The sequence below is a fragment of the Maniola jurtina genome, chromosome Z (genome assembly GCF_905333055.1).
Source record: "Maniola jurtina chromosome Z, ilManJurt1.1, whole genome shotgun sequence".
NCBI lineage: Eukaryota > Metazoa > Arthropoda > Insecta > Lepidoptera > Nymphalidae > Maniola > Maniola jurtina.
The window spans coordinates 12,128,877-12,151,699 of NC_060058.1; the positions used below are offsets into that span (position 1 = coordinate 12,128,877).

Genomic DNA, 22,823 nt, shown 5'->3' on the forward strand with positions numbered 1-22,823 from the left:
GACCTGAAGACGTCTTTTATAGGTTCTTTTCTTGGTGCGTATGAATGCAGCGCAAACACGCAACGTATGCAAACACAGAAGTTAAGAGAAATAAGGTGCCCACGCACTTGAACTGAACTGCAACTGAACTGCGCGTCGCGTCAGCGCCCCGCACGATATTCTCTCCAGCCGCGCCGCGCGGCAGTGACGTACGCGCGTCGCGACTTGAGAGAATATCGTGCGGGGCGCTGACCGACGCGCAGTTCAGCTGCAGTTCAGTTCGAGTGCGTGGGCACCTTTAGACCTCATGCGCTCCGCAACGTTTTGTTATTAGTACGTAACGTAGTTTGGTTCTTATTTCAAACAACAACCCACCAATATCAATGAAATTTTGTTTAAACACTCTAGGAATTATTACTTCCTGTGTCTGTAGTTTGTAAGGTTTTCACAAAATGGGTAGTTTTAAAGCTACACCACACTAAAATTACGCATTTTTACAGAAATTTGGAAAAGCACAGACACAGATATTTGTTTCTAGATCAAACTCAAAATGTATTCAAAGTAGGTATACTATTGTACACCTATCGAGGTCAGAATTTTTAGATTTGTTAGATAATATTTTTTAATGGTGAAAATTAATTACGTAAACTTAAAACTAAAGCAATGAGGGTTCCAAATGCGCCTAGATCTGAGAAGAGCCCACAAAAGGCTCAGCTGGGTATTATTTTTAGTATCACCACTTCACAAAATGACTTAACTTATTAGAACTATCAAAGTTGTTAAGCAACTTATTCAAAAGCTTTCTTATCGTGTGTACAAAATTTCACTGAGTATGATTGGTTAATATTCAAATGAGAACCTAATTTAGTTTGTATGGAAAGCGCTGTGAAGCACGCTTTGGTTAGGTACTTCTATTAACTTCTGTTTTTGTTCTGTACGTTGCCTGTATGCAGTATTTTTATACGCACCAAGGAACCCCTACGTTTATAAATAAAGCTAACCCGTTCCCATATTTGGGAAGAAACCAAGTCTGGCCCAAAACGTCTACCTATTAAATAGTTATACCTATTAAAACTTAGACGTGAATGAAATCTTAAACTACTCCTATAATATGAGTTAAGTACCTTCATATAAAAAGCTTCTGAGAGTTTTTCCGCCAGCGCTAATTAATTTATTTGGACCGTGCGGGCACAAAGGCGCTTAAAGAAGCTAGTAGAGCTCGAGTAGTTCAATTAATTCTACCCATTATGGTCCCAAATCCTGAAATTCTAAGGAAAATCTTGTATAATGTTCTTGTTCACTGTTATTATTGTAGGTGACTCTCTTTAACAGGGCTCTCTCCGTCACTTGCTCCATACAATCGTAGTTCCAATTTCATTTCATACGATTGTATGAAAGGAGTGACGGAGAGAGCCCTCTTAAGGCCGTGCCCATACGAAAAGAAATTGTACTTTTAAGAATTCTGTAAGTATCTTCAGACAAAAAAAGCAACCCTTATATAGGATCACTTCGTTTCTATCTGTCTGCTCGTCAGTCTGTCTGCTCGTCAGTCTGTCTGTCTGTTAGTCGTTTTGTCTATCTGTCTGTCAAAGCCCGTCAAGGGAACCAAAATCTATAAGGTTCCGACTTAACCCTTCGTTTGAATAAATGTTATAAAAAATCTAATCAGAATCACGAGAAATCATCAAAAAAGTGTCCACGAGAACTAACAGTGCGCCTGATTTATAGATAATACATAATATAGACTTCCAAAGTATTGCTAGTGCTTAGTGGGTAGGCGTACTATGAAATCGAATGAAGTATTCATCAAGTAGTAGGTAAAAACGCTGATGTGCTATCCATACTGATATTATAAATGCGAAAGTGTCTGTCTGTCTGTCTGTCTGTCTATCCGTCTGTCTGTCTGTCCGTCTGCTACCTTTTCACGGGCCAACAGTGTAACCGATTTTGACGAAAGTTACAGGGTTAGCTTATAACCCGGGGACGGACATAGGCTACTTTTTATCCCGGACAATCAAAGAGTTCCCGCGGGATTCCTAAAGACCCATCCACTTAACTGATTTGTGTGAAATTTGGTACCGAAGTAGCTTGCGTCCCTGTAATCGAAATAGGCAACTTTTTTATCCCGGAAAATCAAACAGTTCCCACGGGATCTATAATTATCTAAATCCACGCGGACGAAGTCACGGGCATCCTCTAGTTTTTTATATCTACTTACTCAACTATTTATAGTTGAACTATTTTAACGTAGGTATAACACCGATGGGACACACCAATTTTGAGGTACAGAACCTTAAAATGTATTCATGAACAAAATTAGTATTTTCAACTTTCAAAGTAAGATAAATATATACCAAGTGGGGTATCATATTATGAAAGGGTTTTACCTCTACATTCTAAAACAGATTTTTATTTATGTTTATGCATAATAGTTTTTGATTTATCGCGCAAAATGTCGGAAAAAATACCCGAGCACGGAACCCTCGGTGCGCGAGTCTGACTTGCACTTGGCTGTTTTTTTAACTGATGAATTCTCATTATTCCTGTTCAATTGAGTAGTAATATTACCACTATAAAATAAAGATCATAAGGAATAAATCAACATGCATTTCAATAATATACGAGTACGTCACTTCTTTTGGTGGGCCTCTTCTCCATACAAAAAAAAAATTGTCTTCTTTACCCTGCAAAGTTGCAATTAGGTTCTTACTTTAATAAAAAAATGTAAAAAGGAAATTTGCCTTCTTTATCCACGACGACAACCTTCCCTCGAAGCCTTTTATTGCGTGTTAAATATTAATATGTGTTGAATATTCAAACACGTTTCATATTAGCTTGCGAGTACCTTCCAAGGCATGTTTATCCACTTATACAGTTTCCACTGACGCGGAGTGGGGACATCGAGCACTGTGGTTGGCCAATTCTAGATCTGCTCCGCTCCACTCCAACTAGCTCCGCGTCAGTGGAAACGCACCCTTAATCCCTTTAGGTGCCATGGTAGAATTCATATTGTAAATAAGGCGATGTTTTAAGTTTTCCATTTTGTGAATAAACGATTTCAAAGATAAATCAAATGGAGCGAAAACAAACGAATCACTAACACAAATAGGTACATAAGGCTAAATCAATTTGAATTTGGAATTCTTAGCCAAACGCCAGATATTCGAGATCAAAGTGGCCAGGGGTCAGTTTTATACAACTCCAATTTCTATGTAAGGAATATAATTCCGAATCCGGCTTTAGTATTTTAGAACCTGGCAAGTCTAGTTACATGACTAAAAAAAGTCGTTCATCATTCGAGATAGATGCCTGCGTCCCTATTTGAAAATCCGAAGTGAAATCCTTAGGGCTGTAAGGTTTAGTATGGGTTAGCACATCTCGACAACGATGATAAATTTTGTGTGTCTATTAAGCATATTCGATGTCTATAAGCGTATTCGATGTCTTAAAATGTATCTGAATGAATTTAAGTTTCTAGCAGATGCCTACGACACCATTGGTGTAGATTTTTTAAAGCTCGTAGAACTTTTATTTTAAGGGATAAAAATTAGTCTGTATTCACTCTCCTGAAGGTCAGGTCTTCAACCATATCCTAAGCAATTTCCATGCAAACAATCACGTTGATCACGTTGCGGAGTGTTTGAAGGATGAACCAAAAAACAAACACAATTTCACACGTATAACATCGGGTAGCGATAAGGTCCAATCACTTCAAAAATTTAATGCGAAATCTTCAATCGTTCCTGGATTGTTCTCATCAATTTGTCAAAATGCTGACTTTTTCAATCTATAAGTATGTGCAAAATTAACAAGTGTAAATTAAAAATTTATAACACCCCTGACAAGTGAAGGTTACAGTAATAATTAGAAAAGAGCTGATACATTTCAAACGGCTGAACCGATTTTCTTGGATAATGGCTAAGAACACTTGCGATCAAGCCACCTTTCAAACAAAAATAAATAAATTAAAATCGGTTCATTAGTTTAGGAGCTACAATGCCACAGACAGATACACAGATAAACAGATACACAGATACACACGTCAAACTACTTATAACACCTCTCTTTTTGGGTCGAAAATAACACAATAAACTTAGCGTTACTTATCACTAGTAAACGGATAAGGTAGACATATACTTAGTTGGAGTAAAGACATAACATCACATGAGATGAGGTTTTCCAATAGTCTATTATGAATTTAACTGTGTAGTCACAGGTAGGTATATTGCAATAAACGTAGGAAGTTTTTACTTACGTAAAGAATAGATTGAGCCTACGTTAAGAATAGATTTGAGCCTCGATAGCTCAACGGTTGAGGAGCGGACTGAATTCCGAAAGGTCGGCGGTTCAAATCCCACCCGTTGCACTATTGTCGTACCCACTCCTGGCACAAGCTTTACGCTTAATTGGAGGGGAAAGGGGAGTATTAGTCATGATATTAGCATGGCTAATATTAAAAAAAAAGATGCAACATTGGCACACGGGAGCTATTTGTCTCTTTATTTTTATTCTACGAAAAAAAAATTATTATATTCAGTGAAGCAACAATGTAGAACCAATCAATGTCAAATGAGCTCGGTGGCTATAATATAATACATTTACTCTTTGGTGGCTATAATATATAATAATAATAATAAATTTTTATTGAGCAAAAACCTCGGATTAAAATGGTTCTTATTTTAATTAAGGCTTGAATTGGTCCATAGTTTTAAAATTATAAAAATAATATCGATTATACTGAATAAGACTTTAAAACAAAGAGGGGAAAATTTAGATTCACTTAACTGTGACTTTATCACTATAAAATTGCTCGAATTCTATTAAAGTCGATGAAACGAAAAATTTCATGCTAAGCCTACAGGCTATACGATTTCGCTCGAGCTCCCGGCTCAAATATGCAACTGTCTAAAACATTTCCTGAAAAGCACAAACGAATAGAAAGTCGAATGAACTAAATGAAATTGCGAATGACTTTTATGTGTTTGCCCAAACGCAATAACTGATAGCTTAAAGATTTTTAATAATATGTACCAAGCTATTAGGTACTGTTTTCAGGGTTCCGTATCAAAATGTCTCTTGTGGTGTGATTTCGTCTGACTTTGTTACAACTGCTTATTTCAGTAAATAAGTACTCTATTGAAATCACACTAAAGTCAAAAGTTTGTGTGTATGTGTGTGTGTGTATGTTTGTTTCTCCTTCACGCAAAAACTACTAGACGGATTTAGCTGAAATTCGGAATGGAGATAGATAACATCCTGGATTAGCACATAGGCTACTTTTTAACCCGGAAAGTCAAAGAGTTCCCACGGGATTTCAAAAAACCTCAATCCACGCGGGCGAAGTCGCGGGCATCGGCTAGTTCAGAATAATTTTAAATTGCTTACCCGTACTCTATGACGTACTTATAAAAAATCTTCACTATGTAAATGCAAACGTATGTGTTTGTTTGTTGCTTTATCGCTCAATCACGTTACAAAAGAACAACAACTAGTAATTTTTGCACGATTACAGTTAAAGACCTGGAGTGGCACATAGGAAATTTTTTAACTAAAGAAATCAAAAAGTTCCCTCGAGATTTTTAAAAACCTAACCTACTCGTTACTCAAAAACCTATGACGTCCCATTCAGCTAGAATCATGTAATTTGGCAAGAAGAAAGGTCTGACAGCATAAGTAAAGAAAAAATCTAAAAATCTGTATATATAAGTTATATTTTTAGCGTTCGGTAACCAAAGGATGCCAACAAGAAAGCCTCCGCTGTTCATCCGTCTGTTAGCAGACTGTATCTCATGAACCGTAATAGGTAGAGAGTTGAAATTTTTACAGGCTGTGAATTTCTATTGCCGCTATAACAGCAAATATTAAAAAGACCAATATGGCGAATTTCAAAAAGACCACCATGCTAATCCATACTAATATTATAAATGCGAAAGTGTGTCTGTCTGTCTGTCTGTCTGGTACATTTTCACGGCCCAACAGTTTTACCGATTCTGACGTTTGATACAGAGTTAGCTTAGGTATATCCCGGGGACGGATATAAACTACTTTTTATCCTGGAAAATCAAACAGTTCCCACGGAATCTTTAAAAACCTAAATCCATCCGGACGAAGTCGCGGCATCCTCTAGTTTTAAATAAAAGTAGTGTTATAACACTACTTACTTATATACTCGTATCACTTACAACGATATCCCTTTGTGTGCGAATCCGACTAGCACTTTACGGGTTATTTTTTTTTTTTTTATTTTTTTTTTTTATTTAGTTTTTTATTTGCTGAAACATTTTTTACAGTAAGATCTTATTATTCTATCTGGCAACTTTAGCTCTTCATCCTAAAACGTTGAAGCTAAATGAATATATTTTTCCAGGAGGTGGACCTCGTGGTAGCCCCATTGACCGTAAACCGAGAGCGCCAAGAGGTGATCGACTTCAGCAAGCCGTATCTGTCCTTCGACACCAAGCCCAAGCGGAGCACACCTTCCAACATCTACACCATCTTCAGCTTCCTTATCCCACTGTCTAAGGAAATATGGGTAATAATCACACTATAATATTATAAAGGCGAAAGTTTGTATGTGTGTGCGTATGTGTGTGTGTGTGTGTATGTTTGTTACTCCTTCACGCAAAAACTACTAGATGGATTTGGCTGAACTTGAGAATGGAGATAGATAATATCCTGGATTAGCACATAGGCTACTTTTTATCCCGGAAAATCAAAGAGTTCCCGCGGGATTTCAAAATACCTAAATCCACGCGGGCGAAGTCGCGGGCATCGGCTAGTAAATTATATTTTCATCTGCCTCGCTCAGAAAGATTTTTTTGTAGTTCGAAATCTGCGTGGAAAAGTCCGTTTTAACCGCTAGCATAGAAAAGCATTGATTCTGAAGGAACCAGAGTAGAAAAGTCATTCGAAATTCAAATGTAACGAACTATGGTTTATGTGTGGGTAGTTACCTCACTTTTTTTTCTATTAAAAATACCGCTTAGTGAAATAAAATCACACTAATATTATAAAGGCGAAAGTTTATATGTGTGTGTGTGTGTGTGTGTATGTTTGTTACTCCTTCACGCAAAAACTACTGGACGGATTTGGCTGAAATTTGGAATGAAGATAGATAATATCCTGAATTAGCACATAGGCTACTTTTTATCCCGGAAAATCAAAGAGTTCCCACGGGATTTCGAACAAACTAAATCCACGCGGACGAAGTCGCGGGCATCAGCTAGTAAATTATATTTTCATCTGCCTAGCTCAGAAAGGCTTTTTTGTCGTTCGAAATCTGCGTGGAAAAGTCCGTTTTAACCGCTAGCATAGAAAAGCATTGATTCTGAAGGAACCAGAGTAGAAAAGTCATTCGAAATTCAAATGTAACGAGCTATGGTTTATGTGTGGGTAGTTACCTCACTTTTTTTTGTATTAAAAATACCGCTTAGTGAAATAAAATTAATAATAAAATTCAAAATGCACCCGAAAAAAAAACTATTAACAGGGCTCTCTCCGTCACTCGTTTCATACAATCGTAGTTCCAATTTCATTTGAATATTAAGCAACCAAAGTCCATGAAATTTTGCAGACATATTCTAGAAACTAATATCTGTATCTGTGGTGTTTTAAAAATATGTAGTTTTGAAATTACAGGGGCTCATAGATTTGTATGAAAATTTTTAAGACCGCGTAACTTTCAAACCGAATATTTCAACAGAAATCTGGAAAACCACAGACATAGATATTAGTTTCTAGAATATGTCTGCAAAATTTCATGGACTTTTGTTGCTTAATATTCAAATGAAATTGGAACTACGATTGTATGAAACGAGTGACGGTGAGAGCCCTCTTAACAAGTGTACCTACCTACCTAACGTACTATGATAGTGAAGTTGTTTTCGTTACCACAACATCTATAATAATATAGCTTCTTTGTTATATACCTACTAAAATAAAACAAATATTTGTTTTATCATCAATTATTAAGAATCTTAAGCCACAGCAATTTTAAACTTGGTTAAAGTCAGCGCTAGTTACCTACAGTAGGAGATAATATAATATTATTGTAAAATTGAGTTTGCTTGGTAGTTATATTATTTTAATATACTTCTATATCTATGAACACAAAATTTTCTCCTCTTTCATTTGACACGCCACTCGATACAATAGCAAAAAAAACGTAACGTTTGTTACTCTTTCACGCAAAATCTACTGAACGGATTTGGCTGAAATTCGGAATGGAGATAGATTATACCCTGGAATATTACATAGGTTACTTTTTATTCCAGAAAATCAAAGAATGTCTACGGGATTTTTAAAAATCTAAATCCACGCGGAAGAAGTCGCGGGCGTCAGCTAGTTAAATTTATATAAAAAGAAATCAAACAAACCTTTCCATCTTATTCGAACCAAGAAAGCAAAAATTCAAATATACCTATTTAGAATATTCAGCATTCTGTAGCCTAATGTTCAAAGCGTTTACCATAATCTTCCTAACTCCTTTTTTTTGCTTACGTGCAAGTTAATTATATTTACATACTATCTATTGCCCGCGACTTTGTCCGAGTCCCGCGGGAACCGTCTTTTCTAAATTTATTTTCTAAATAATCTTTCACATATATATGTAAATATATATTTCACATAATTGCGTTTTTACCTACTACTTGATAAAGTTCATTCGCTTTCAAAGTGCGCCTGCCAACTAAGCACTAGCAATACTTTGGCAGTCTATATTAAGTATCATCTATAAATCAGGCGCACTGTTGGTTGTCGTGCACACTTTTTTGATGACAGACAGACAGACAAACAGACAGACAGACAACAAAGTATAAATGTGTAATTAATTATCACCACTATATCGTACAAATTTAACAATTTCGACCATCAAAAAGAGTACAATTGTACCTACTTTGAATAAATGATTTTTACTTTGACTTTGACTTTGACTTAAGGGTTCCGTTTTTCCTTTTGAGGTACGGAACCCTAAAAAAGTTCCCTAACTGTCGTGAACTATGATGAAAGCCTGTGCATGCTGTTATACGCACTTGATAGGTTAGTTTATAAAAGCTTTATTTTCAGTTCTGTATCATCGGCAGCCTGGTGGGCGTCAGTCTTTGTCTGTTCCTGGTGTCCAAGTTCTCGCCGCGGGAGTGGCGAGTTACGTCGTACACTGAGCCGCATACTACAGAGAACAACGAAATTGCTACCACTAGGGTATGTACGTCAATTTTCTCTAGGCCAGCTTGGCAGACTATGGCCTAAATCCTTCTACTCTGAGAGGAGACATGTGTTCAGTAGAGGGTCAGCGAGAGGATGATCATCACTTATAAACATAAGCAAGTGGCTTCTCGCAGGATAAACTGACAGATAGATGCACCTTGACCGTACAGAGCCTCGATAACTCAACGGTTGAGGAGTGGACTGAATTCCGAAAGGTTAGCGGTTCAAACCCCACCCGTTGCACTATTGTCGTACACACTCCTGGCACAAGCTTTACGCTTACTTGGGGGGAAAGGGGAGTATTAGTCATGATTAGCATGGCTTATATTCTTTATGAAAATATATATATATAAATAACGATACAGCCTGTTAAAATTTTTAACCAACAAACAATAATATTTAGATTAAAATTCTCATTTATGCGAACTTTCGATCTTTTTGAAAACCCTGTCAGTTCCGATGTATGCGCACTGTAACTTATTGAATGTCCAAACTACCAACACAGCTTCATTTTTAGCAAAGAGCCCATTTGATCGGCCAACCCTGCCGGTTTGTGCAAGTAAGCGCGAAGGGAGGCCGGCACATTACACCAGTAGGCTTAACACAAGTTTGCACAGCTCGAAAACGTTGATAGGGTTTGAGTAAGCATAAAATAAAAATCATTTAGGACGTGCAAATTTATTTATTTTATGTAGGAAAACTTTGCACGACGCGACGCGGCGCAGCAAATGTGTTTTATATATGAGTTCACGTTCACGTCACGTCTCGCAGCTCAGCACAAATGTGTTTGGACCTTTATGTCCAAACACATGTATGTCTGTGACTCTACCGCCGGTATGGAAAACAAACATTAGGTACGAGTTATCAAAATATTAAAAGTGTATTTTGACAAAGAAACAAAAACGTAAGAATTCGTGTATCAGCTAAAACGGCTACTGCCTCATCATGAAGTTACAGTATTTGATTACTGCAGCGCTCATTTCAGCCATGACCTTTGGTGGCGTCGTTACAATTTATTTTACTCTGACAATATAACTAGTAGGTATAAATTAATATTTTGTTGTATAGAGTAGAAAAGAACAGAATATATTTATATTCAAGTAAACTTTACAAGTGCTTTTGAATCGGCAAAATAATTTACCAGTAGTTCGGAATGCCATTCCTAACGAGAAGAACCAGCAAGAAACTCGGCAGTTGCTCTTTTCAAGTGTTCGATTTTCAAAAATATTATGCCATACAAGCAGTCAAATCCATGCTTTTTTATCATTTACATAATCTTCGATTGTATAATGTGCTTTTTTCAGGAGCATACCTACTTTCACTAGATTTTTTAAACTTGTGTAAAGGCAAGCCTAAAATTGACTTTGGGATTTTATTATAAAATATTACACTCATTCCCACAAATGACTTTCTCACTTCCCTGAGGCGGAGGATTTGCAAGCCTTATACGGTTTCTAGTTTGCCAGTCGTGGTAGTGTTTCGATATTCGATGTCCTATCAACGTTATCGAGATGGAGTTGTACTAAAGGCAAAGGCGTTTAGAACGTTTTGCCGTGATATTTCTCTAAGTGCACCCCTCTCATTAAAGCCACTTAAGCGCTAATGATATAAAGGTTACAACTTTTAGGAACGAATACACTTGCTCACATACGAGCTTTGTTCCTGCCCCTATTTATTTAAACTACTATTGTAGCTCGAACTTTGCTTTGCCTGTTTCAAATTGCCTGTTTTAATTAGTGCAACATAAAGTGTTATAGTCACTGAATTCTAATTACGGTAATAGAAATGCCATCGAAAACACACTCGCTCACACACGAGCATTGTTCCTGAATCCTGTCCCTATTTATTTAAACTGCTATTACAGCGTGAACTTTGTACTGCCTGGTTTAATTTATGAAATCTGTCAAACTGAACAAAAGTGTAATAGTCACAGAATTCTAAATAAGATAATAGAAATTACTCTTGCCGGGACAACGTATTATTGGTTTATCTATATCCGTCACTCTACGTTAATCGTCAAAATTAGTTAGACAGTTAGTAGGCTGTGAAAAGGTAACAGACAGACACACTTTCCTAATTATAAATACATAGTATGGCTGATATCTATTTCGTATTGAAACGTGTGTATTGTGCGTACATTTTGAGATCTCATTCGCCATTTTAGCTCTTTATGTATCAACTGTCACTATCACAAGGCAACAAGTGTAAATTAAAAATTTATAACAACCCCCACAAGTGAAGGTTACAGTAACTAGAAAAGAGCTGATAACTTTCAAACTGCTGAAGCGATTTTCTTGGATTATAGCTAAGAACACTCTCGATCAAGCCGCCTTTCAAACAAAAAAAAAACTAAATTAAAATCGGTTCATTAGTTTAGGAGCTACGTTGCCACAGACAGATACATAGATACACGATGCACAGACACACACGTCAAACTTATAATACCCCTCTTTTGGGTCGGGGGTTAAAAATGGCAAGTGAGCTCTCAAAATGTATGCAATAGTAAATGCATTATATACAGGATGTAACTAGAACGCAAGCAAACACTTAAAGTTTTTATACTACCCAAACACAATCCAATACTTTAAGTGACATAGTATTGTTCAAACCCGCATTGTATAGCGTGCAAAACTCAGGTCAATGCCCCACTTACGACGTGGCACTGACTTCGAGTGACCTATTTATGGAACGTTCGTTGACCTCTAGCGTTAGTCAGATGTTTTTTTGTAATATATTGTGAACTTTCAAAAATACAGGATTTTAAAAAAAGTCGTAGTTTTTCATATGGTATCTTATCAGTAATCATCAGTACTATCACCTGTCTTCATTTTTGCTAGCGTTCTGGTTATATCCTGTATTATATGATGAGATATAATATTCCTATATGAGATGTAATATTCTGTCAACATAGTTCAACAGGAAGACAATTAGATACAAAGTGCCAATTTGAGCTTTCAGTACTTCTAGTACGCTAGGTGGGGCGTATCCACAGGGGTCGCTCTACGCCATCAATGGGCAATTCGAATCGCCACAAAAATAGCTGTCATTTCACAATATACAGGTTTTTTTTTTAATAAGAATATTAGCCATGCTAATCATGACTAATACTCCGCTTTCCCCCAATTAAGCGTAAAGCTTGTGCCAGGAGTGGGTACGACAATAGTGCAACGGGTGGGGTTTGAACCGCTGACCTTTCGGAATTCAGTCCGCTTCTCAACCGTTGAGCTATCGAGGCTGTATTGTTACTAATTGTTACAGACCACCGTCGTGAACGAATTCAACCTATGGAATTCAATATGGTTCTCTCTGGGCTCATTTTTGCAACAAGGCAGTGAGATTGCCCCGAGGTCAGTAACATGTTGCTTTGTGATCATCATAATGTTAAGCTTTGTATCCACGGCCCAGGGGATTTATAATATATGAAATGTCTATACAGCCGCAAAAGACTAGATTTCATTCTGGGCTACTAAGTAAAGAGGTACTCCAGTTACCGGAAGGTATCATTTGATACTTGCATTCAAAATTAAACCTTAAAACTTGGCGTTAAGAGGGCTCCTTCCGTCACTCGTTTCATCGTAGTTCCAATTTCATTTGAATATTAAGCAACCAAAGTCCATGAAATTTTGCAGACATATTCTAGAAACTAATATCTATGTCTGTGGTTTTCCAGATTTCTGTTAAAATATTCGGTTTCAAAGTTACGCGGTCTTAAAAATTTACATACAAATCTTTGAGCCCCTGTAATTTTAAAACTACATATTTTTAGAAAAATCTAAAACACCACAGACACAGATATTAGTTTCTAGAATATATCTGCAAAATTTCATGGACTTTGGTTGCTTAATATTCAAATGAAATTGGAACTACGATTGTATGAAGCAAGTGACGGAGAGAGCATTGTTAAAGAGCAAATTTTCTAATTTCATGCGTATTGAAATTAGTTGCGTAACATTAATGTCAACGTGTAAATTCCACTTTAAGGTCATTTTCTGGAAGAATCGTGAGCGCTGTGTGGTGCTTCTTCGCACTGATCGTAATCGCCACGTATACCGCAAACATGGCTTCGTTCTTGACCATCAACCGCATAAATGAGCCTCTGCGCTCCTACACAAAAGTCACCAAGTGTCCTCAGGTAACGAACGTTTACTTTATAGCCATAATATTTAGATCTTTCCTAAACATACTGGACATGTAAATACTGTCACACTATAATATTATAAATCACACTATATATAATATTATAAAGAAGAAAGTTTGTATGTGTGTGTGTGTGTGTATGTTTGTTACTCTTTCACGCAAAAACTACTGGACGGATTGGGTTTAAATTTACAATGGAGATAGATTATACCCTGGATTAGCACATAGGCTACTTTTTATCCTGGAAAATCAAAGAGTTCCCACGGGAATTATAAAAAACCTATATCCACGCGAACGAAGTCGCGGGTATCAGCTAGTATGAAAATACTAGCTGATGCCTACGACTTCGTTCGCGTGGATTTAGGTTTTTTAAATCCTATAGAATCTGTTTGATTATCCAGGATAAAAAGTAGCCTATGTGTTAATCAGGTTATAATCTATCACCATTCCAAATTTCAGCCAAATTCGTCCAGTTGTTTTTCGTGAAAGAGTAACACACACACACACACAGTGAAATGTGATGACGTTCAGCCAACTTTCATATGCTAATCTTTGTATTATAAAATGAGCAATTGGAAGACGATATGTTATTCGCTATTGATTAAATTAAAAAAACTCTAACATAAGTAAAGCAAAAAATGACCAGTTTTAGTTGTGCTATTTTTAACAAGATTTTGGTCTTCTTTCACCTTGTTTACACTTATCGATTTTTAAAAATGCCAAAAATGCCTCTCTTTGATACCGTGGTCGCGATTTAGCTCGCTACCATGTATTATCACCTGCATGATGCCTGCATGTAAAAGAAATGCATGAACATACACACGCACATGCACAAAATATACGTCACTGCAATGCATCGTGGGCTTCTTGGAGGTTTAGCAAGAGGCCATGCCATATACCCATACCTATCATGTACCACGCCATCATGATACCATACCATACCATGTGCAAACATTTTTTTTAAGCATGATTGTCATCAAGTGCCATCACGCCATAAAAAACATGTGAGATCGTGGTAGCAAACTAAACCGAGACCACGAAGCATTGTATTAGGGAATCTTTGGCAAATCTTTACCTAAGCAATGTTGTACAGGACCAAATGGTACCACCACCTATCCAAGGCGAAGACGGCGACCATCCCTGGATGGGATTTATATCACCCACCACCTTCCTAGACGATGAAAAGCCGTGTGAGCTGATGATCTCGGTGACTCAGTCAGGAGTCAAGGAGTTCGCGATTGCTTTCCCGAAAGGATCTAAGCTACGGTAAGGCGAATGACACATGGCACTGACTGCCGCAGCAGTTCGCATGTCACGGTTGAGCGGAGTAAGATAATTATTGCTCTTTGGGTTAAATAAATCAAGATTTTAATGGATCCGCCTATCCGCACGAAGAAGCAACTGAAGTGCCGACTTCGCGGATAAGCGAATCCAAATATGTGTTCACAACATGTTTTGAGCTTGCGATGGACGGTTAACCGCGCGGATTGGCGTTGCGTACGCGTATCCGTGCGGTCATCGTTGTTAGTGTGTTAAGGCCTAATTTATTCTACATAGGACCTTTCCACGGATTGCGTTCTGTTAAAGAAGATATTATCTTCGAAGTATTTCATGGTAGTCAATCTTCCAGACGCAAAGGTGCTATGTTAACGATTGTTCAGTCGTGGTGTAAAATAAATTAAGCCCTATACCAGTTTGTCATATTTGTCAAAATTTGCGCAATAGCGAAATTGTCGTTGCGATTTACTAGTATCTACATTGTGTTTGCGTTGCGAAAGCGGGGGTTGCTTTTGGTAATATGTATTCACTGCATTATTTTAAGTGCGTACTTGCAGGGACGGTGTGAACCTGGCTTTACAAGCTCTACGGGAGGAGGGAGAGCTGCAACGCCTCATACGCATCTGGTTTATTGACACGAAATGCGCAACTGATAATGAGGTATTATAAGTCAAAAAATCTCTTTTGCTACAATAACTTATTGAAAATTCTTGGATGTCAAGGCGGAAACAAACTATCTGATCAAATATTATAATTTAATTACATGTGCTTGGAAGAAGATAAAATTCACGAGCGTTTTTCCTGAAGGTCTCTAAGGTCTTAGCGTCTCTAAGGTTGAACTCTGTTTCTCATGCGTGATTGGCCTATCGAACTTTCGCTGCTCGAACAGTACAAAAGTCCAGCGTCCTCCTCCATCGTCATACAGCCTCTTCAGCATAAAAGTTAATCACATTGCTGCTCTTGTTGTGATTGACTGAATTTGTGGTTTTCTCGCTACAATTGAGAATTTTAGCTATTATTGGTTGATATTCACAGTTGCAGCAAGAATGAGAAAAATATGTCGGCCAATTGGAGATAATTGCAATAAAAAGTCACATTATACGGGCTCACCAAATAACCAAGCTAATTACAAACCCGAGATTTACCTCCTAAATTGTTCCAGATCCAAGGCAAGGAGTTGACTCTGAACCAAGTGGCTGGTTTGTTCTACGTTTTGGTGGGTGGACTGACCCTGGCCCTTATGGTCGCTTTGCTGGAGTTCATCTTGCACGGCCGCTCGCAGGCTGCGCGTGCGCAGCGAGCCCTGATGAAGGCTCTTCGAGAGAACGCGAATCGGAATGCGCCGGAGAACGATTCCACGCCACAGCGTCGAGAACCTCGTGAGGAACAGGAGCGGTTGGAGTGGAACGGCGGTGCTTATTCTGGGGTGAGGGACTTTGATTTATCTTTCTTTCTTTTTCTTCTATTATTTTATTTGGTACCATAGGGCAAACACAGTACATACACAGCACAAAACTCACACACACACAGAAAAAAGATCACAAATACTGTCTTAAACTACGACTTTCCATGCATTTCAACCGAGAAAACCACCTTCAATATAAAGATAGTGTACGTGTATAACAAAAGCGGCAACGTTCTTAGTTGAATTGCATGGAATTAGAATTAACCTAAAAAAGAACAGTGATCTATAAAACCGGATGTGTGTCTGTGGCGTAAACTGTCCCAAAAAAGGAATTGCCTTAGCGTAATGCTTTAGTATTGTACGTGGGTACACTACCTCAGCGCTGTTTTTCAGTGTAAGGTCAGAAGGTTGTGTAGAAGAGAATGCAATGGCACTGCAACGCAACGGCATCGGTTCCTTTTTATTTTATTCGACAGCCCTTTCCTTGTAAACTCGCGTGGTGGCACAATTGGTACATACGTGATGATGTTGCAGTCTAAGATGACTATGATATTCCTAGGATATGGTAATTAATTTAAGCCCAGGTAATCTAGCTAACTTTAAAGATAAAAAAACGCAGAAATCCCGCTCTACAAGAAACCACACTGTTTACATATAGCGACACCGCTTTTTTAGTAACCGCAACTTGCAAAAATAAAGAAAGAAGAAGATACTAGACAATCTAGCTACATATTTTGTCAACAGTATTACGCATCTGAAAGCCAAGGCGCCGCCACTCAAGAGGAGCCGGAGCTCCAAGCAAGTTTCACTCAAGTCTGATCCGAAGCCTCCGGCGCAGGGCCACGCAACCATCGTCGCGCCCGGCGTCTCTCGGACTCCTTCGAACTATACCAACTTTAAAGTGTAGATTTCTTCACACAGTTCTCGCACCGAAAGCTAGAACTGCATAGAAACATCTTAGATCCAGGGCTGCTAAAAAAAAGTTGTGAAGTGTAGAGGCCTTCGTGGGATATCCTACTCTACACATGCACGTTAAAGCATATTTTCGTCTGACGCCCTTAAACACATCATCACGCAAAGAGAAGCAAGCGTGCCCTTTCTGTCCACAGGTCTAGCATGACCACCTTAAGTTGAACCTTTAAATTTTATTATCAAAGGTATTTATACATCATAACTTCTCTATCGTCATCGGTAGATCACATTGTATTATCAAGTATTTCATCTTACATTTACATTTTGAGAGGTTCAACTCCTTTGTGCAACACTTCTTGGCGGCCATGCTAGATGCCATCTTTATAATTTTCGTAGAGGTACTGAAAAACTGTTACATAATACACCGTAACTTATGTAAATACTATAACGTCTCCTTTGACAATTTGTACAGTTGCCCTAGAAATCCCTAAAACATGTTTGACAGCTATTAAGAGGGGTCTCTCCGTCACTCGCTTCATACAAACGTAGTTCCAATTTCATTTGAATATTAAGCAACAAAAGTCCATGAAATTTTGCAGACATATTCTAGAAACTAATATCTATGTCTGTGGTTTTACAGATTTCTGTTAAAATATTCGGTTTCAAAGTTACGCGGTCTTAAAAATTTACATACAAATCTTTGAGCCCCTGTAATTTATAACTACATATTTTTAGAAAAATCTAAAACACCACAGATACAGATATAAGTTTCTAGAATATGTCTGCAAAATTTCATGGACTTTGGTTGCTTAATATTCAAATGAAATTGGAACTACGATTGTATGAAACGAGTGTCGGAGAGAGCCCTGTTAACAGCTACTAACAGTGTGACGATCCTAATCCGTGATACAAACTGTCGTATTGCGACTCTGAATAGCGATATATAATGACTATTTGATTGTTGCTAATGCAGATGTGAGTCCAGCCGGTATTACTTATATATCCATACTAATATTATAAATGCGAAAGTGTGTCTGTCTGTCTGTCTGTCTGCTACGCTTTCACGGCTCAACCGCTGAACCGATTTTAATGAAATTTTGTACAGACTTAGGATACATTCCGGGGAAGGACATAGGCTACTTTTTATCCCGGAAAAACCAACAGTTCCTGCGGGACTCCTAAATACTCATCCGCTAGATCGATTCGTATGAAAGGTACCGAGGTAGCTTGCGTCCCTGTAATTGACATAAGCAATTTTTTATCCCGGAAAATCAAACAGTTCCCACGGGATCTTTAAAAACCTAAATCCACGCGGACGAAGTCGCGGGCATCCTCTAGTTAATTATAATGCAGAATGCTACAGTTATCATAAAACTAGTAGTCCAATCTGTAGTTGAAACATGACTGCTTGCTCAGGCAGTTACAACCAAAGGGCACAAGTCCCACTGCATAGATATATTATACCTACCTTCAGATTGGTCTACGGGTTATGTAATCTTTGTACGTCTGCCTGTGTATTTATGGTGTCTGTAAATCATCTAAAAAAAATTACCAGTATAAATACCATCTTAACGCATTTCATATCATCAACTTTTGTAAATATTGATTTTCATACTATCAACCCCAACCAAAGATACTAAGCAAACTATTATACCTGCTTGAGATCTTTTTGTCCCCAATAGATTTCAGACTTGATAATCATTACCATAAACATAATGAACATATTATGCCAAATGAAAACAGTAAAAGTAAAAAAAATTAAGAGATAATGAAAAGGAAACATGACATTTATTAAGAGGGCTCTCTCCGTCACTTGTTTCATACAATCGTAGTTTCAATTTCATTTGAATATTAAGCAACCAAAGTCCATGAAATTTTGCAGACATATTCTAGAAACTAATTAATATCTATGTCTGTGGTTTTCCAGATTTCTGTTAAAATATTCGGTTTCAAAGTTACGCGGTCTTAAAAATTTTCATACAAATCTTTGAGCCCCTGTAATTTTAAAACTACATATTTTTAGAAAAATCTAAAACACCACAGACACAGAAATTAGTTTAGTAGTAGAATATGTCTGCAAAATTTCATGGACTTTGGTTGCTTAATATTCAAATGAAATCGGAACTACGATTGTATGAAACGAGTGACGGAGAGAGCTCTGTTAACTAGGCCCAAGACATGACACTGATAATAATAGTGTACATACATTACAAGAGGTAGTTATAAGTCTACGAGTAGGAGCTAAGAGTTAAATATTACTATCAATGCACAGCTATGATACTGTATGTGTATTGATACGGTATGTGACTGAAGAATGACTGTTAATTAATAATTTAAGTATTGTAAATATTATATTTAGAAAGTATTATAAGATCATAATATTTCTTCTGCTATCATAATAACGGTGTCATTATGTAACGGTTTTTTTAAGTACTAAGATTTGCTCATCAACGTATTTAACACAACCTAATTCTTATATACAGGGGGTGAATATTCCAAAATGCCAACTGTTTTTCCGTCTTTATTGTAAAGATAGAACATCAAAAATCAGACACAACGATAAAGACGTTATTAAGCTACTTATTAGATTAATATTGATACAACATTCGGTAAGCTACCCTAATTGTAAGGCCTTTCTAATGATTTCCTTAAGTTACTAATGGTTGACTTAAACTTGTTATATGTAGGTATTAACTTCTCTAAAAAAATAGTTTTGTACTATACTCTAATTTAAATGAAACTGTTATTTTAGCACAACATTGGTAATCTTTGAAGCCATCTTTATTAGTTTCTGAACGATTTCAATATGTCGATTTGATGATTTTACGCCAACTGTACTACTTCTTTTCTTAAAAATCTCTTTAAAATTCACGAACAAGGAGGCGCTAAGATATCGTTAAGAATGAGATCGTTAAGATATCTATATATGGGGGACCCGATGTGGAATTGGCTTAAAACCGTATGCGTGTCAACCCAGCCGATTGAAGCCAATCAGCCGTCTAGATACAATACAAGAACTAGAACGCTAGCAAAAACGAAGATAGGTGATACTATTGATGATTACTGATAGGATACACAAAAAAAACGCGAAAATTTCATTTTAAAAATCCTGTTGTTTAAAAGGTCACAATATATTGCATATTAAACATCTGACTGATGCTAGAGGTCACCGAGGTTACGTAAATAGGTACCCACTCGGGGTCAATGCGGAGGCATTTCACGCTATACATTGTGGGTTTGAGAAGTACAAAATCACCAAAACTACAAAATATGGCAATCGGTTGTTTTTATGTGATTGTGTTAGGTAGTATAATATAATATCTAATCCTAAGTTTTTGCTAACGTTCTGGTTACACTTTGTACAAGAGATGTAAGCATGCCGATTTCGATTACCTACTATCAGCGCCAGGAGGATTCGATTGGCAAATCGGCAAGGCACCATTTTCGCGTCGTCCGAACCGAACCATATCGTAGACATAAAGTTTTTTCGGACTGGCTCAAGCCGATTCTGCGTCGATAGATATGGGGAGACCCTAAAGCGAAATACAGCGAGTTGCAAAAAAAAAAACGGTGAAACGCGAAGAAATTCTATTAAGTATGACAATGCATTTTGTCAATGTCTTGCTGTGTATGGAAACCACATAATTATTACTGATAATAACTATATAAAAATAAATTTGCGCAAATATTTGTGTAGCTAAATCGCATTCACAGAAACGTTTGCGCTAATTTACTTTTATATGTGTGGCTTCCCATAAGTGTTAAATGTAATTATAATATGAATGTTCTCATTATTCTAAAATCGTCGGATCTTACCAAGTAGATATATTATCAGGGTCTTTTAAAATTACGTGTCTAGTTGTAAGCTTAAACATTTAGATAGGGCATATTATAAATGTTTCTTGTTCATTCCTACTTTTCCATCACCTATTTATCTATTTTTTTTTTATCTACATTCTACGAGTATAAGTCGCCTGATAGCTTTTATTGTAAAATTGCTGAAAATGTTTCGATAGCTCAGTTTAACTCTTTGATGAACAATAAACATATGCTTGTTGTTCACTTAAATGAAAGTGATCATAGAAAATTAAATCTATTTATATAAAAAATCAATGTTTGTGCGTTTGTATTCTATGCATTGCTAAACCACTGATCAAATTGTAATGAAACTTTGGTAGGGTGTACGTTTACGTAAGAGCGCAAAGTTTTATTTTCTTAGCTAATTTGCGTAGATATAATTTATCTACTCTCAGAAATCGGGCGACTTTTTCTTTTTATGTTAACCTTGTACTTTGGTCCAATCTGATACCTACTCTAGTCCATTCAACCACGGATATTATTTATCACTAGGTTGGAGTGCTATAAGTCCTTTGAAATAGGGTGGGTGAAGTCAAATATTTACGTACCATTTCTTTTATATTAAATAAATAAGTTCAATGATTTTTTCTACCTACTGATAAGAGCCTACCTCTTATCAGTAGGTAGTAAAAATCATTGAACTAAGACTTTTGTGTATTACACAAGTTATTTATAAGAAACTTGCAGAAAAAATTATGGTACAAATAAGCATATAGGTACGCTGTAGTGTTTTATTTACGCACGAGAACCATAGCCCGAAAACCCTATTTCGAAGGGTTTATGATATCAATGGTAATTTTATAAATATAATTATAACTGTTGGTTGTAATTAATAATACAATCAAGAGTTGTTATTATTAATATGAATTTACATCTCAATCATTATTCTTTTATTTTTTTTCATTTATTTTATATAATAGCCGAATTATAATGGGAGTCTTAATGAAAGTGCTGTACCTATCTTGTAGGTAGTCCCAAATTTAGCTAAATTCGAATCTTAAGATTTTTTATTCATATTTAATGTCTTCTTCAGTTGTAATGCTCACCTTTGGTAGTTAGTGTCTATAATGGATATTCTTTCTTCAACTTTCTTTAATCAATTTTATTACACCTTTTTTACTTCATCTATAGATTTTTATAGTATAACAATTTTAATTGGTGATAAGTTTTAAAAAAATATGTATGTGCCATTAGATAATTATGTGTGTATATTACCTATCACCTAAAAATTTGGCTCGTGGTTATAACTTCCTAGATAATAAATTATAACTGATAATATCTCTAATATACTATAACTTTAATTGCCAAAGGCACTATAAGAAGCTCATATCAAAGGAATGTTAAATGTTATGAAGTTGTTGTATGCGAGTGGAATAAATTATAATTTTTCAGTTTATTTATTTTAAAACAAATAGCTCTCATGGCTTAGATTAAATCAAAATCTGACTTGACATTGGTACGTTTTAAATATTGTTGAATAAGTAATAATATAGTTTCTTTTAAACGTTTTAGGGTTTGGTACAAGCAGATTGTTCTACCTCTATAATTTTAGCTATCATCAAAGTAAATTCTATTAAAATAATGAAGTAGTGCGTTCAAACCTATTTTTCGTTGATATAAATATACATATTAACTGAGATGTTTTCTATAGTCTCTACTTGGGCTGAGATTAATCTAAGCCTAATAGCTTCTTAAATCTTAATTGTTAAGCTTCCGTCCTTTATAAAGCTTTGGTCGAGACATTTAGTACAGATATCTATTTATAATAAGTACCTACTGTTTATTAAATACACATTTACTTATTGTATGTTTTCATAATTTTCCGTAGAAGTTATCACAATATGAAGGTCAATCAAAATTATTGAAATAAGCTATCTTTTTCAAAACCAAAGTGTTTACTTTATGTAGAAATGCCTTATTTACCTGTTTTTGAACTATTGCAAAACTGCACGATTTGTAAGATTACAGGAATACTACAGATTATAAAAGTTCCGAGTATTTGTGAACCACCCTAGTGCCGATTTCACCAAACGTCGAGTGACATTTAATC

At 36.5% G+C, this 22,823-nt stretch overlaps 1 protein-coding gene across 1 annotated transcript in view; it reads left to right on the top strand.

The window, feature by feature from the left end:
• Positions 1–16,822, top strand: part of LOC123880516 (glutamate receptor 1-like) — a 211,625-nt gene extending 194,803 nt beyond the window's left edge. The window contains exons 13-21 of the mRNA XM_045928663.1: positions 6,347–6,511; positions 9,043–9,177; positions 12,442–12,530; positions 13,165–13,315; positions 14,079–14,089; positions 14,401–14,586; positions 15,156–15,258; positions 15,761–16,024; positions 16,748–16,822. Coding sequence (XP_045784619.1) covers positions 6,347–6,511; positions 9,043–9,177; positions 12,442–12,530; positions 13,165–13,315; positions 14,079–14,089; positions 14,401–14,586; positions 15,156–15,258; positions 15,761–16,024; positions 16,748–16,822 — 1,179 coding nt within the window. The remainder of the gene's footprint in view (positions 1–6,346; positions 6,512–9,042; positions 9,178–12,441; positions 12,531–13,164; positions 13,316–14,078; positions 14,090–14,400; positions 14,587–15,155; positions 15,259–15,760; positions 16,025–16,747) is intronic.
• Positions 16,823–22,823: the final 6,001 nt, after the last annotated feature.